The 17,428-nt window shown below is 40.4% G+C and overlaps 1 protein-coding gene across 2 annotated transcripts; it reads right to left on the reverse strand.

Annotated features, from left to right (window-relative positions):
* Positions 1-145: 145 nt before the first annotated feature.
* Positions 146-15,748, reverse strand: fra10ac1 (FRA10A associated CGG repeat 1). Of its 2 annotated transcripts, XM_072373131.1 has the most exons (14): positions 15,649-15,748; positions 14,401-14,480; positions 14,059-14,151; positions 13,848-13,893; positions 13,573-13,649; positions 13,301-13,384; positions 13,000-13,084; positions 12,073-12,118; positions 3,752-3,865; positions 2,412-2,454; positions 1,860-2,002; positions 1,631-1,684; positions 552-636; positions 146-307 (listed from the first exon to the last, which is right to left on the reverse strand). In XM_072373131.1, exons 1-14 carry the CDS (start codon positions 15,664-15,666, stop codon positions 265-267), a joined length of 1,011 nt encoding a protein of 336 aa, XP_072229232.1. In that variant the 5' UTR covers positions 15,667-15,748; the 3' UTR covers positions 146-264. The 2 variants fall into 2 exon arrangements, with proteins under 2 accessions (XP_072229232.1, XP_072229233.1); XM_072373132.1 differs by lacking the exon at positions 3,752-3,865.
* Positions 15,749-17,428: the final 1,680 nt, after the last annotated feature.

Here is a 17,428-nt window from a genome sequence, read left to right on the forward strand (position 1 = left end):
TTCATGCTGGATCTTAGCTGCAAGTCAGACTTTGCCATCCCTAGAGGCATGCTGCCTTAAAACCGCTTTCAATTATTCTCACCACGATAGTGGAGAGACTCAAACGCAGATGACGCCAGAAGTGTAAATGAAAGACTGACAGGTACAGACTGAGTAAACATTATGTTTATTTCATACACATAAGACTCAAATAGAACATACTTAATGTCAGCGGGATTCAAAAGAAGTGTAGTCACAGCAGGGTTGCCGCTGATACCAGCAGATTCAAAGAAACATGTCTTCAAAGTACTCATCAAATTCTTCCTCCCTAAACAGATAAAACAACCAGAACACAGAAATGTCAGTCCCTGTCATGCTCAGCGCTGACTTAAACGATTGGATGCTTCACATGGGAGAAGACCCTGAATAACTCTGGCAACATCAGTACTCCTAATGATAGGAAATGATGTTGCCTACCAACATTGATACAGAACACAAGGACTACATAATGGGTAGAAGGATACATTTGACTTAGAAACCATTTTAGTTTAAAAATTAGTTATCAATCTCACCTCGACTTTTCCTCCACTGTAGGGGCGGGTCCTCGCCAGTGGTCAGCTTCTGATTGGTCGTCCTGCTCATTCCCAGCTTCGCCGTCTAATAGGAAGGTGTCAGAGGTCCAGGAAGGAAAAACTAGATCAATATGTAACCATCGCTCACTAGTTTTAGTTACTGTTAGTCTTGTAAAGCAGGAATTTAGTCGGAGGAGAAAGAGAAAACTACATGTTATTCTGCAACTGCATGGCCTTTTTCTTACCATAGACTCAGAAATAAGACTTGGTAGATCATTTATGGTTTATATCTACATGCACTTTAAAAGTCCTGTTTTGGTCAAACTAACACGATAAAGCTTTTGTTTCTTTTCTATTGTCATCTAAACATGCTTATTTAGTGGTCCATGAACTCTTCTAGAGTCAAATGTCAAGCCATCTTTTCTGACAGCTAAAGCTCGGCCCAAATTAGAACCTGCAACAGGACAATGATCCCAAAAGCAGCAGCAAATCGACCACAGTGACTGGAAAAGAAAATAATGAGGTGTTGCAAAGGCCAAGTTACAGTCCAGACCTAAACATGTTTGAGATTGTGATTGGGCTGTTAGGAGAGCTGCACATAAGCAAATGTTCCAAGCCTCACTAAACTGAAGCAGCCTTGTAATGTTTTGAATGCAGCTCTACAAGCTACTGAACAACAGGATTTACTTGGTTTTACACACACCACTTCTGCATCTTAACCTGTGCTTTTTGTTCTCCTTTAAAAAGACGATAATGTTAAACAAAAACGATAGTGACAGAGCGAAATATGTGTGGAGAGAATTCTAAATGTATGAATAATGCGAAACTAAGAATTAAGATAAACATCTTTGAGAAAACAGAGCTGCTGTCAGTCGATCACCAGGAACTGCGGGGCGAATTGATGTGTCGTCAGAGAGAGCTGCCATGGTGATTTTATTGGAGACGTTTGGAGCGTCATGACCACGAGATTAGGTCAAGAGACCGTGAACTACCCGATGAGTGAGTGTGGTTTGTTTCTAAATAAGGAAAGCACTTGCGTGTTTCAGTGTGTGTTGGTTAGAGAGAGTTATGTACGCTACCTTTGTCCGAGTTTTGTGAGCCTGACTCAGAGCTGCTGGAGGAGGTGGAGCCATCTGTAAAAAGGAAAAACAAAAAGCATGAAGACAAAATGGGAGTCACAAAGAATTCATGTCATTTCCAAGAACACAATCTAAACAAAGCTGTTTAAACCGGATTGATCCATTTGATGAGATTACAGCCTTGAAGTACAATATATTTGACTTGGATGGGAGAGAAGACGGCTTTCACCTCTGTGCCTCTTCTGTTTGTGTTTCTTGGAATGAGAGGATGATCTCTTCTTCTTCTTCTTCTTCTTCTTCTTAGTCAGAGGCTCCTGGTTCTCCTCTGATATCCCTCTTATTTTCTTTGTCTTCGCTTTCACCTCCTTCCTCCTGAACAGTGCCACAAGTTCACCGAAATGAACACAATACAAAGCAGCCGGCTACGCTTGAAATACAACGTCGGGCCCATATCAGTAAATGTGAACTGGACTTTACATACATTTGTATCTTAGTTCTATAATAACTAAACAATTTGTTATTACACACAGTTGCATCCAGATTGAAAAATAAAGAAAGAAAATAAACACTTGCTGAATTTGACAGGTGAGGTCATAAAGGAGATATGACTCATGGTTTGAATTCTTTTCCCCTGTATACCTCAGAATACTGTGTGCTCACTGTCCACGGTGCCCTGCCCTACTTCTGGCTGAAGAGTGCACACTCTACAATCTCAGAAAACTGCCTTTGAGAGCAAACAGACCTACATTTGGAATATAAGAGAGAAAATGTGCTGGCTTACTTGTGATGGTAGTTGAGCTTGAAAGAGCATTCAGGGCACAGTCCTGGAAGAGAAAGCACATGGCATCATTACTACCGGCCCCCGTGGGGTCGCCGCTGTAAAAATATTTTCATGCTTGCTACTGTCATTAATTTCATTGTCATCACAGGTATCATCAGGGGGCTTGTAGTGTTAATTGTGGCACCTCTTACAGCAGCTCAGCTGTAATACCGATACGATAAACAGCCACATGCAGTATGTCTCTGTATTCCAGCCGTTAAATGCACCGTATGTCACGGCTGAAATGTGCTGACATGAACCAAACAGATACAGAGACATGTTTTTTTACTTTCACAAAGCTGTTTCATATTGGAAATCAACTAATTTCTTTAAATGTTTCCAAAAACATATAAAGGAGAGCTTGAAATGTGTGGGTTTTTTTTTTTTTTAAAAAGACTAATTTGGAAAATGGCTTCAATACAAAATTTAAGAGAACTGCACAAAGGCAAAATATTGATTTCAATTAAAAAAAGACTTGAACCATTTTACCATTGTGCTCTACCACCTCTTCTTTAAACAGCACTCTAACTGTTTGGGAACTGAGGAGCCCTCCCAATGTTTCAGGCTGTTAAAAAGCTTCTTTCTTTGCATTTCAACTCGTATTTGTGGGTTTGAGGGCCTGAAGATCATGACCTTTTTGTTTTCCGCCTTATTAGCCCTGCCTGTACATTCTTGAACATTAAAATCTACATTCAGCACTTCCAAAGTCTACACATAGAGATGAACTTTATCTAAAAGGATATGCAACAGTGTTATCAAAATACATCTAGATATCATCTCCAGGATATAGACTAATCATTTGGATACAAAAAACAGAGAAGAGGACCAAGGAAATGACCCTGTGGAGATCCTGGTGTACTTTCCTTAAAAAAGACAAATGTCTTCTTATTATAACAACATGGAGATAGCGGTGTTTAATGATTCATTAAACATTATGTAACAAACTAAGAAGGATCATCCTTCTCCGTTACATGTCTCCAATAAAGCATCCCAAAGTTCAAGGTCTTGTTTAATTTCTGCCCAAACGCTCGATTTAGAATTAGCACCAAATTATTCATCTTTTTAGTTGAGGACAAACAAACAATGTCTCTGGGGGTGGTCTGTTCCACTAGCTTGCTAAAATAGCCTGGTATTCCCTGTTTCGCCGACTTCACTCTGACGGTTCTTCAAATTACAGTAATCATTTTAACAGGATCCTCTGCAGTATGATACTTAGAGGAGGATTATTGTGAGGTGCACAGCAACACACACAAACACACACACACACACACAAAGCTTTTACAAAGAACGATTTCTCTTACTGAGTTTGACTAAAGCGTTCCTCTTCTCCCCGTGTTCGACATAGGCAAAATTCACTTCCCAGCTTTTGAGGCCGTCCTCTTTCTGACAGTGTTTGTTTCCACACTGGAACTGACCTGAAAGACCAGAGAGCTTGCATACAGCACACATCGAAGAATACTACATTTCCCAATTGCTTACATTCGAAGGTGTTCGCTACTTATCTTGCATACAGTTTGACTTTATGATAGCTATACAATGAGAGGTAAAGCTCAGAATGCCACAGATGCATAACAGTGACCATGATCATAATCTTGTGAGTAAACAATTATCATAGAGAAAGAGGAGATGACATCGCAGCAGAAAAGACAAGTGGAAAACTACATAATAGTTTTATTTTAGGACTGGGCATTTCAGCCAAACTCTTCAATTGTCCAAACCCTGCAGCTCTCCTTCATCCATCTCTCCACACACTCCCCCTTTTCAAGCCTGCTCCTTTTCATCTCCTTTTCTACATCTCACCTCGTGCCCCCAGGCCACCCTCCAGCCACTGCACTGCCTGACTATTATCCCTAGAGGAGATTATGGCTGCACTGATCTGGTCTTCGGGGGTTCCTCCAGGTTGTAACAGAGGGAGCGAATGCGTCAGAGGAGACGTTTCTTGGCTCAGAGACAAGAAATGCTCCTCCATGGGAGGAAAGTGAAAGCCTGTCCTCACCTGCCTGGGCTCGAAACTCAACATTCAGCTGAGTGGATGCTGGTCATCACGACTTCACACCACTTGAGCGATACGGTGGACTGGCTCTTCACGTGCAAGATTAAAGTCCATGACGTGCCAGATTAAAGTCCATGATGTAAGCAAAAGAAAAAAAGCCTGGGTTCTAATGACGCTCACTGGATTTGTCTGCGGATGGATTTTAGCTTAAAGAAATTTAAAAGAAATATGAGTTTATAGTTTAAATGAAACAGGTACATTCTATATACCAAAACCTCCTTAAAGTAGGTGGTCTATCAATTATTTAAGACAAATATTCAATTGATTTTTCCTGACACCGAATGATGCCTCGATTCATCTTAGTTTTTCACATCTTCAAATCCAGAATAAGACATGTGCACACATATGTGTGTTTACACATGTTGGCTTTACTTACTTTACTGCAAAAGCAAAAGCAGCAAAAACTGCCCTAAAGGTTCTGAAGCCCTTCAGTGCTAAACAGAAGCAGCTCAGTGTATCGTGAAAGACAGATATATCAAGAACAGTGCAAGTGAGTCCTGACCCCCCCCACCCCACCCCCCCAGGCTACATGCAAACCCTCAAAGAGTGGAATCAATATTAATAGTTTTCTCGGTGAGTTCATTGACAAAACAAATGGCAAAAACTAAATATAATCAAGGCCAGAGCTGTTTGCTTATTTCTGACACTCCGTCCCCCAGGCCAACAATGTCTTATATAATGAGCAATATTTCGGCCACTGGTTCTGTGTTCAGATGGTTTTTAAAAAAAAGATTCAAGCGGCATCCCTGCTTTACATAATTGACTTTTTTGGCCCATCTCAGAGTCTGATGTGAAGAAAAAAAAAAGATATTCACTGTGGTTTGATGACATGCACTGGGTATTCTCACACATCAGCTCAGGTGAGCCTCACATGCTTCATAAAAGAAAAAAAAAAAGCTGCCATCAGGGTGGCTGAGTAAACTCGTTAAGAGGGGAAACTCCTTTTCTCTTACGTCAATGGTTGATAATACCAGCAGCCAGCAGCCTGAGATCAGGACAGATATTCATCTCATGACAGATGGCTGCATGATTAACAGTAACTGGACAAAGTCAACGGTCTGTGACCTGAGTCGGAGTGCATTCACTTTACATTCACTCTTGAACAACTCTTAAAAGTTCCCAAAGGACCCATTACTGTGAAACCGAATGCTGAATATGCATATATTCATGTTTTCTAACAGCAAGTTAATCAAAGTATTGAGTTCAAAGGAAACATTTCAAGGACAGATAACCTTTATCTCTGTGGCTGGAGTTTGGACAAAACAACCAATAGTACTTAAGTCTGTGCATTAAGCTACAAAAGGAAGACTATTATCTTAGGATTACTGTATGAGCATCAAGTGAAACCAGAGGAAAGACACGACGCTTCCACACAGCACTGCTGTTGATTTTTTTTGCCCCCATGGTCACTATATTGAAGAAAATATGCTTTTGAAGGCATGGTTCTGATAACAAGCTGAATGGCCTCTCTCCTCTTTAGCCCCGAGGACATGACTTCTTTGAACATTTTGGATTTCTTAGACCACTGGACAGTTTTCTGCATCGACTCAGTCTACAACTAACAAACTCAAAGCCATGGAGAGCAAGGCAATCTCTGCATGTTGTTTGTATACAACTCTGAGCTTAAAAAAAAAAAGGAGTGGTCCATAAAATGGTTTAATTAAGTAGGTTCACTGGCAACAGGTCAGTAACCTGTTTGAGAATTAAAAGAGCACCTTAGAGAAGCAAAGTCTAAAAGAAGTAAAGATGGGCAGCAATTCAGAAATGTGCAAAAATACAAAGTCTATAGCCTGTGGAGCAATTTCAAAATAATGTTTCTCAGCTTAAAATGGCAAAACTTTGAACATCTCATGATCTGCATTTTATAACACCACCAAAAGATTCAGAAGGCCTGTAGACATCTCTGTGAACACGAGCCACACTCGAACAACAGTCACATGCTCTTTGAGCCCTCAGATGGCACTGCACTAAAAACGGACATAATTCCACCGTGAAAATTACTGCATGGGATCAGGAACACTTACAGCAAACATCATCTGTAAGCACAGCTCAGCGTGCCACCCACATGCAGGTTTAAATTTGGTCAGGCAAAGAAAATAGTTACCTGAACTTTTCTGGGCCAAAGCTCATTTAAAATGGACTGAGGAAAAATGGAAAACTGTTCTGTGGTCAGATGACTCAAAATTCAATCTTCTTTTTTGGAAATCATGGATTCTGTGTCCTCTAGACTAAAGAGGAGAGGGACCATCCGCTTCATTATCAGCTCCTACCTCTTCAGCCCCCTTATATCTCCAATGGTATGGGGGCACATTGCTGCCTATAGAACTGGTAACTTGCGCATCTGGAAAAGCTCCATCAATACTGAAAGGTATATATATCGGCTTTAGAGCAACATATATTCCCATCCAAATGACATATCGGTATTTTTGATAGAAGACCTTGTATATTTCAGAAAGACAATGCTAAAGCACATACTGCATCCACTCCAACAGCACGGCTTTGTAGTAGAAGAGCCTGCCTGCAATCCACATCTTTTACAAATTGAAAACATTTGGTACATAATGAAATGCAAAATGGGGAAACATTCCTCTCCCAGAGGTCCAGCAGCTGGTCTGTTCAGTTCCCAGATGTTTGCAGACTGCTGTTAACAGAGGAAGGGACACTTCACAGTGGTAAACGTGGCCCCGTTCCAGCTTTTTTTTGAGACGTGTGGCAGCCATCAATTTCAAGTGGAGCCAGTATTGTTAATGAAATGGAAACCTCCGAGATTTGATATCATTTCTACAAAAATATTGATTTTTAACAGTGATGTTAAAAAGTGTGACTCTAGTACAGAAGCACGCCTCTTCCTGATACAGGTAATAAAGCCTGGAGGTCGCATATTGCAATAAACTCAAATTTACACTGAGAAACATCAACCTGAATCCGATTAACTATCAGCACTGCGTATTTCACAGAGAAGTGGATTCCTCCCGATCTTTACTTCTGAAACCTCAAGCACTCAGTGGTATTCAAATTTGCTACAATGTCTTTTTTGCTTTTTGGAAACCAGGCTGTGCATCTGTGGGGAAACTATCCTGACTCAGTCTGAGTGAGTCAGAACAAGATCCAACGTTGGCATATATACGTAGGCATCTTGTCATCTCCCAACACTGACAGGCAGTGAACGCATGACATCGCAAACTGTTTACTCTCAGCTGCAAATGTAAAGATTTTTTTTTCCATTACTGCTTGATTTCAGCAGAGATGTGACATTAGGATGTACTTTGTCATCTTACTTTCTGTGTAAAAATATGCCAGCAAACCTCCCAAAACACTGAGCTGTCACTCTAATGTCATGGCTTTCACAATTCGGCCTGATACACTCAGCAACCCCCGATCTCCTCTTATACACATCTGTATTACTAGAAATGCAACTGGCAGCCAAATGAATGCAACACCAACCACACAGTCGCAGGGTGGATCAGATTTAGCTCCGTTTTGTCTGTCCTTCACGTCGAGAAGCAGTCGACGGAAATATTGATGTTAAGTTCAGCACACACTCTTCGTTTTGTAAAGCAAACAGCGACACAACTGTCATAACCAGCCTCACAGCTCTCCGTCTACCATCGAGAAACACTTAAGTATTAAGTACAAACCCTGCATGGAACACAGGCCTAGATGAAGCAATCATTTAATGAGGACATTATCTCACCTGAAAATTCCCTTGCCTCTTTCATTTTACTTCAATAGATGTTCTAGTTAAAATGCCAGGATGTATAAAAGATGTCACATTATGTGGAACCAGTTGTTTGGCGGTGGATTTAATGCTTTCTATGACAAATAAATCTGAGGCCGGAGCAGAGGTGGGAGTGGACAGCTTGAGCCGTAAAAACAGAGGAAATAAGAAGACAGGACATAGCAAGATTAAGAAAGGAAAAAAAATAAATAAATGGATGTCCAAAAAATTAATAATACACTGAGGCGTGAACTAAAACTGTGAGGTCGGCGAGTCAATAACACAAGAACACTCGAAGTGGCCTCACTTTCCAGCTAATAGAGTCCGTCAAACCTGCTCAAATTCCTGCTCTTTGAGAGTGGGAGTGTGGAAGGGAGCATGTTCTAAGTTCTAACCATTTTCTATAGCATGTGAAGTTACATAAGCCGACAATAAGCCTTTAACAGGAGGCCTACGTAAAAGGAGCGCAGCCTCAGCCACCTCCCGCCCTTTCACCTCCTCTTGACAGAAACACTGGAGCTCAGCTTTTACGAGAAGGGAAAACCACAGAGGAACATGACCTGGAATGAAGTACTACATGCCTCACACCACAGATGAACATCAGGGCCAGCATGCCAGATCGTCAAGACAAATTTCAAATCTGGACTGCTACATGTTAATGATCATCCATTACATTTAGGCAATTTCTTAACCAGTCCTCCGGGTAACCGTTTCCGTATGTCGCACAGCGACACGATTTTAAATCTGGTTTCGGCGGCGATGTTCCCACACTTTAGCAGGAGGGATGCATTTTACATCAGCCAGAGATGAAAGATTAAAGGACACAAGTCTAGAAAAGAAAGGGGTCATAGGCTCAGACAAAGATTATTGCTTTTGTAAATTTTCCTCGTTGGAGAGAGAGAGACACACACTTTGGTCAGACATCGTGTTTGCTGCCTTGAACAAAAGTTCTGTACCGCTGCTTCACGTCAAAAATGCTCCATCTTATGTACACAGAACCTACGTATTTTGTGCTTACGCCCTCTGATTGGCTCAGAGATAATGAACTGTTTTAACTGGCTCAAAAGCATCTTTAAAATGTAAAGTATCTTTTGGTAAGAAGTAAGGCTTTTTTTTTTTTTTCACAAACCTACATAAAGTTAAGAGAAGAGAGACAGAGATTGCTGCCATTCATACGGGCAACTAGATCCCAGGTGTTTAACTACGGATCCCAAAACTACGGATTTGAAGTGAACGCTTTGTTTCTGGCATGTTAGATTTTGAGCAAAAGTCATTATTGTGCAACATTGTGAAAAAGCCTAGAGAGACTATTTTGTGTCTCCCATTTATAGTCTGCGATTGCAATGTTTTTGTACTTTATCAAATTTTTAAAAAAAAACACGTAACAACGCCAACGGGTGCATTCTGCAAATTAAATCTGTTCACAAGGTTTCAGTATTTAAGGGAATTAAGAAGGCAAAACGCAAAGCGGCCTTGAAAGACAAAGTTTCCATGAATTAAAGGGGTGTAAATGTGAGTTTCTGATCCCTAGCAGTGCTACACTGAATGTTTTTTTTCAGCTGCTGACTGATTGGTCTGTATCACACACATCTGTGTTGAAACGTCGATACACACACAAAAACAGTGTCGCAATGCAGTATCACTACCGAAAACTTATTTCATGCTATTCCACTGAGCTGTTATACCTGAGGAAGCATAGCAGGGCACCAGCACATATGAAATATAAGGCAACTAAGCAAAAATAAAAGAATAACGAGAAAGTGATTCAATTACACAACTTTTGTTTATGCAGAATATGGAACTTTTAGAGACATGTCACTGGACCAGAAACAAGGAGCTACCAGCGTGTTGTGGAAATACATCTCATTCTTCAAGAATGTAGTCTAAAATGTAGTGAAACTAAGACTACCATGGGAGGATTAACAAGCGACCCCCATTTAAAGAAGAAAGAAAATAACCTTTATGTACTGCACACTCCTTGCTCCCGTATCACACTGTGGCCACGAAGGGAAGGGTCAGGGTTCTTAGTGATCCACCTTATTGGATGGAGTGTGGTCAGCATTACCTAACACCAACATGACCTACAGGGCACACAGAGCCGGGATGATAAGGGGACTGTTTGCACAGAGGTGTTTGTGGCAGAGCTGAAGTTTAAGGAAATGCAAGATCAGTTTAATTGGGGAAAGTACAGCCGTTTTTAATGTATCGGTAAACAGAAGTCCAGTCTGGCCATCTGACAAGAACAACACGTGAGCCTGGCTGACATCATTTCGTCCACGTGGATTTTCTAGTTATCAAATAAACCTTCTTTGTGACGTTTCCACAGAGAGTTGGCAATATTGAATTTTGCTCTGTCCGTGCCTTAAAATCAATTCTAACCCATGTTATAGCCTATTAAGCTTCATTTACACAAGCATTTTCACCATACCTTCACTTTAACCGTGCATCTGCCTAACATACTCAGATTAGCATCGATTTCTTCAGGGAGTTCAGCGACACCCATCAGTTACGTCGGCATTTCTCTGAAAATGACTGATGTATACAAATCACAAGAGTGACAGCTGAAGTGAAACGCGTCTGACTCCTACCTAATCCCACTTCCTGTCGAGTATCACAACAGGAGATGAACTGTCAGAGACCAGGATTACAAAGTCCTAATCTGGAACAATATATTGGCTTAGTCAGCTTTCTCAGACACACTTCAAGTTTGTGACGCTGCAACGGTGTAAACATGAACCAACCAGAAGCCCTCGGCAGAGTAAAGCAACTGATTTGGATCCGCACTAAGAATTCAGAGTGCTCCGCCTCTGACTGCGCCCCACATGTCCCTGTTCCAAGAATTTCCAGTCAAATGGTAGTTTTTACACATACTTGCTGAAAAACAGGCTGAAAACATACCACCAGCTTGGCGGAGGAATTAGTTGAATGTGAAAAGTATGAGTGTGTGCGCTCAAAGCCCATCGATGAGCAGTCGGAGGACGTTCCCCCTTGCCGAGTTGCAGGCGTCGTCATTCCTGGCAAACCTATAACTATCTGTCACTGTCACACGAAGCAGCGGTTGACAGCGAGGAAGTGTGCTAATCCTCAACAATCATTAGACAGTGATCATCAAAGCTCTTCCTCTCGGTAGTGCAGAAGCAGACTGAAGATGACAGGCATAAACAGAAAACTCAAGTGTTAGGTTTGAGTCAACAGATCGGGTGATTAGCGTTCCCAAAATCTAGAAGCCGAGAGTCAAACAAAAAAAGAAAACAAAGAGAAACCACATAAGAGAACATGCTGTTACTATTTGATTAAAAAACAGTGAGTCAAACTAAAGTGACACAATAAAAGATCTCCAATGAGGACAGGCTTGTTAGGGGGGGTGACTACAGTACTTTATGTACTGCTGTGTAAAGTGCTGTATCTCTATCACCATCTAGTGGAGAAGTGTGTTTACTGTGGACAGCAAACGGTGACTTGTATCCATGCAACACAGTCATACAGAAAGTACAACAGACTAATGGCTGTTTTTTTTAGCCGTTAGCACACAAAGAAATCAACACTTCGTGCTAAAATGAAAATAAACAATAAATGTAAATGACAATGCATCAAAATGTAGCTTATTTTTTTTTAAATGCTAAAAAAGTCTCTGGAGAGTGGATTTAAAAGAAGCCATCCGTACAACAACTTCAATAAGTAAAGGTTCCCGTTATCATTTAATGAATTTCTTGATTTATCTCATGAAGATCCCTCTTGGATGATCATATCAGAACACAAAGTGACACTGTTTCGCTGAGCAGGGAGAAGTATGCTTACATCAACGTAAAAATGCATCCCGTCTATAGTAGATCAACAGGAGTAAGTTGTACCTTTGCCAGAGACAACTTCATTCTCAGTCCGCCAACGAAACCCAAACTGTTGGGAAGTTTAAAAAAAAAAAAAAAGGTATCAGTTAGCAAAAACCCTCATAAGCAAACACAGATTAAATTAATCTGTATGTGTAGATATTTATACGCTCAATACATTTCTACTTACTTTATTTTCTTGTTTTTTTTATCAGTTTCATACTCATTTACAGTATCAATGCATTTATAGACAGAGATTTCACAATTTTTAATCACTGGTTGCGTCAGTTCATTCACTGGATGAATAAAGTATTTTTCTGTTTTATTCTATTCTGTTCTTCTATCAATAGTAAGAGAAGAAATCAAACTCATGACAAGTTTTGAGTCATCTGTGCCGATGCATTTACTGCTGGATATAAAACTGACTAATGACAGCTGTGGGTTCCCTGGTTATCATGCATCATGAACCTGTGAAATCGCCACACAGTCCGAGAATCACATCATTTCAAAAATAAATATCTGAATCCAGGAAACTCATTAGCCCAAACACAGGAGCTGCTGAGCAGGGCCGCTTTCACACCGACTCTCAGTTTAACTCACTGTCAGTTTTAATGATTGGCCTCAGACCAGAACAGGCCAGTGGCCACGAGAGACAGAGCGCAGCGCCAGAACACATTACTCCACCAACTTTTGCCTACAGTCGGCCAGTAAAGATGGAGATTAGTGTGAGCCAGCAAATATTAACCTTTTCACTTGGCGTCAGCACTGGGACAATTAGTGTAATCTTTCACACAACTGGAGCAGACCGCAACAATGGATCATTCTGCTGTGTCCTGGCAATTGTGGGCCTGCAGTCACTGTATTATTTCCTTGTAAGAGTTTTAACTCCTGTTTAACCTTATATTGTGTTTAAAATGGGTCCATTGTCATCATTTCTGCCATTAATCTCACCTTGTTCTCCTTGTATCTTCTGAGGTCAGCTATGCAGTACTCCTTAAAGAGCTTGTCGTAATACTTCTTGGCAAGTTCTTTCTCCCTGGGGGGGTGTAATAAGTGGCAAGTGAGGTAAAAAAAAACAACAACAAAAAAAAAAACAGCACAGATGCATCTAAGGCAAACAGATTTTTGTCACCAGGCACAAGCTACTCAGGGCATCCCATCCTACAAGCATACTTTCAGAACAAAGAAGAACACACTGAAACGAACTGAATACTGAAGCTGCTTGTGTGAGCAGCTGACATCAGATGATCACCATGTCATGTCTTCCTCGTCCTCATCCTTCCAGAGAAAGCGATGATTTTGACGCAGCACATCCAGATCTGTTCTGTCTTCAGCCCTGAAGGGTACAAAAGGTCAGATGGCAACAATTATAAGCATTGACAAATGGATCAATTTTGTACTATTTTCAATTGTAATTCATTATTTGACGGGATCAAAAAAATGTGTATCCTGTGCTGTAAAACCGAAACAAACACTTATCATGCCAGCAGCCAACTGAATTTCAAGCTGTGGCAGACTACTTACACAGAACGTCTGAAGTCAGCCATCTGTCCTCCGTAATACAAAATGTAATCACCGACAAACTTCTTGTGCCGCTCAAACTGTGATTTGTTTAGGATCAATCTTTCAGCGTTAACCCTGGTGCCCTGGGAAGTGCAGAAACCGCCAGTACTTCCACTCATCATTAATTTGAATGTTTTCAAATGAACAGAGCTAATCATTTCATTCATCTCAGACATCTCTCTTCAGACTGAAACTATTAGAGAGAGCCCCGTCAAGGGTAAATTAAAAGAGGATACGGCATTCATTGATATCAGGTGGGCTCTTCTGTTCCTGGCTTCTTCTCTGAAAAACAGGAGCAGAAAAAAAAGAAAACACTGAATATTCAAGATGATGAATAATTGCTGAGAGGCCTGTGCGATGATATTTTAAGTCAATTTCCCCAAATTCGATTGGCATAAGGATGTTTCTCATCGCCGTTGTGTTGTAACAGCTGCCACAGTAAAGTACCTGTCCACTTCATTAGAATGTAAACTGCGGTGAGCCACCTTAGACTGCCGGCCTCTTTGGAACGGCTTCTGTATGATTTCCTCCTCACGTTTCCTGTCAAAAGAACGCACAAAGCTTGTCTTAGTGGTGATGCGGTCACCTAACAGCAGTCTAACTGTTAAATATTGGATGAAAAGGGAAGACAGTTAACAAAGTGCTCATCTTTGTTCAGGACACATTTCTCTTTTTAGTTTGGTCAGCACAGACACATTCTAACATAAGAGTGGAAGATAAAAATCTGAACAAACTGATACTGCGGATCATTGGGTATTATGAGTATCATTCATTAATCTTTCATTTTACCTCTTAAGGGCTCTTTCTGACGGCTCACCCTGCCCATCATCGTCACTGAAGTCGGAGTCATAGCCACCACCTCCGTGAACCTGAGGAAACAGAAGAGCTCATCTGGGTTTGTACAAAGGCATGTAATCTTTTTCTGCATGCAAATATATGTGCAACAGTCCTGCTCAGAAGTTGTCGGTACCAATACATTTCAGAGGGATAATTCAGATTACGTTCAGGCAATTTAGACATGTTCAGAAATGAAGACACAATTCTGTCTTTCCTTTTTAGACCTTCCTGTTGTGCTGTTAGATAAATGCCTTATGTTGTTGTCATGCTAAAAGAATTGAGACTTCACTTCAAACCATGATTTCTTACACAGAAAACACGTTTGACGTTTTAACTTTCCAATCTTGCGATGTCATTCTATACATTTAATGTCTCAAATACCATTAAAGACCTCCGTTCCATTAAAGACCTCCATTCATTTTTTTGGTTCGCTTTTACTTTCATAGAATATTATCAACTGCCTTATAAACCTTTCCATATTTTTTGCAAACATCATGCCTGGCTTTTGTGTCCATCTTTCAATACTGATGTCCTCACTTTCCTGCTGGGTTAAAGTGCGCAGTGTTTCAGGCCAGGCTGAAACCACAACTCAAAAATTGCTCCAGGTCATCCTGAAACTCTTTGGTGTTTTGTTTAGTTTTTTTTCCACTGATGGAGTTTCTTTTTGCAGCCACATCCTTCATAACATAACAAAAAGCTTTTTTTTCTGTTTCGGACCTAGACTGTCACTGCAATATTCCACTCAGTTGTTTCAACAGTATCAGCAGATCTCTGCAAACAAGTCAAGTTATGACTGGTCATACAGTGAGTATTACAATTTCTGGTGAAACTGGTTGAATGAGATGTATTTTGCGCCACATAAATAATATAAAAGGTAACCGCTGTGAGAACCGCAATAAGAAAAGAAAATGCACAAACCCTGATCAACTCGCTTTAGCTCTGACGTTATGATGACACTTTACACAGTCATTTCTAAACAAGCATGAGAATAAGCGGCCGTTTTTCTAGAATCACTGCATTTCATTGCTGTTTTCCTAAAAGTAACTGAAACCTGCAGAGCTGTCAGGAGACGACTATCAACAAAGCTGCCTTTTCTTTAAGCAAACGTCTCGTGCTAACGGGGTGAAAACAAACCCACGAGCGGCAAAAACGCTTCCATACTTCTTTGCATAAAACAATTTTGGATATATTATAGTTTACCTTCACAAGATCATCCATGTCGTTTATTCGCCAACCAGTTCCGAAGATAGCTTTGAACTGTTTACAAAATTAAAAGCGCGTCGCCAGATTATGTCGCTCAAAAAGAAGTCGCGTCGTGATGACGCAAAAAATAGCCTGCCTTCTTCAGTCGGCTGTTTATCCAGTGAACCCAGCAAAACAATTACCAAAAATATATAAAAATGTTATCTCTTAGTCGTCTTTTTTAATGTTGCCACAAATTGTAGTCAATTAACTATGTATATTTTTTAAAAGCCTATAATGAGAAAATTAAACCCATTCATTTAGTCTGGTGAGTGTAATGATTTGCTTTAATTGTGCTGGCTGTTGTTTTGGACCTTAATTGAGCTTTTTTTTTTCTCATCATTATCATTATTATTCATGTTTAGCAGTCGCCCTGGAGTGAGATATAGAACAACACTGGGCAAAATACAAACAAAAGAGAGAAAAAAAGGATTTTGGAATTCAAAACCTAAATGGAAATGCAACTCTTTTGAAAACAACCATGGAGACAGAGAGTGACTTGGCCTGCAAATGTTCATTTTGATCCCGTTCGCTTAGGATCGAGGGTTGATTATTTTTTACTTTTCGAAATAACAAAGCTCGTTTTTGCATCATAACACGTTGATTTATCTCGTTTCCGCAAGAAATAACGACACCCTGAGAAAACACGGTTTCTATGCTTAAAAATGAGCGTTTCCTGTTTTAACACCTAATTTCATTGTTCATTATCACAGTCATGACTCTTGGAGATTATCTATAGCATTGAAACGAGGAATAAATGTGTATATCGGTGCTCCACACTGACTACGTAAGCAAAAAAAAAGTGGCCTCTGTATGCAATAGCCTAGATAAGAGTTCGAGAAGACGGTAAATTAACTTTACTTGACTGAGCAAAACATATTAATCTAGCTCGAGGAAGCAAGCCGTATGAAAACGATGGAAATCATCACGACAAAAAGAGGTTCGTTATCACAAGATAATTAGACGGTTCACGGGATTATGGTATTAAATAAATTTTTCCACTGCAGTGTTCTCTGAAATGTCCATGTCCTCTTATACTGTGTTTTTGGCTTTGCTGAGTCCGAGTGACATGTTTTTTTCCTCCTTTTTCTGTTGTCTTCTCTAAAATACAGCGTTTGGGGATGTGTTGTGTCTTGTTAAAGAGCCACGTGAGCAATGATGCCTTCTCTATTATCTTTTATTTGATGAGTTAACCAGGACTGACTGATAGATGATTTGCAAATCATTCATCAACCCCATCTGTCGTCCATTTGAGACAAAGTCATTATCGCAGGACATGGCCCAATGAGAAATATATTGGAAAACACGGGCGGAGTACAAAAGACACTGACTTCCATTTTGCAACTCACTAATTGGCTCCTCAGTGTCCATATCGGTCATCTCCACTGAGGGAACAAATTTGTTCACAGGCTTCTGAATAGATGGAAAATAAAGAAGCCATTATGCCATTTGAATGTCTGAGGACAATTCAGTCCTTGGATTATGACAATTTAAAGGGGTGAAAGTTCGCCACGCTCTGGGAACAAAAGTCCAGTGTTTTATGACTTTAAATTGAGCCCAACAAAGGACTTAATGTGGGCCCCAAAGAAAGAGGAAGAGAAAAAACTATGCTCGAGAAAAAAACAGAATTTTTCATGAAATCGATTGCCATATTTATCGTGCGTCTTGCCGTTACTCCATGGTAGGCTATGCTAGACCCCTGTCTTTCCACCGTTAATGTCATTATCATGCCCAAGCA

This window comes from Leuresthes tenuis, unplaced genomic scaffold, assembly GCF_036924035.1.
Source record: "Leuresthes tenuis unplaced genomic scaffold, fLeuTen1.0.hap1 SCAF_20, whole genome shotgun sequence".
NCBI lineage: Eukaryota > Metazoa > Chordata > Actinopteri > Atheriniformes > Atherinopsidae > Leuresthes > Leuresthes tenuis.

Coding starts and splice junctions, on each gene's coding strand:
- fra10ac1 (XM_072373131.1), bottom strand. Junction 13,650..13,847: donor ACCTGATATCAATGAATGCC/GTATCCTCTTTT, acceptor AACAAATCACAG/TTTGAGCGGCACAAGAAGTT. Junction 637..1,630: donor CTCACAAAACTCGGACAAAG/GTAGCGTACATA, acceptor CCTTCCTATTAG/ACGGCGAAGCTGGGAATGAG.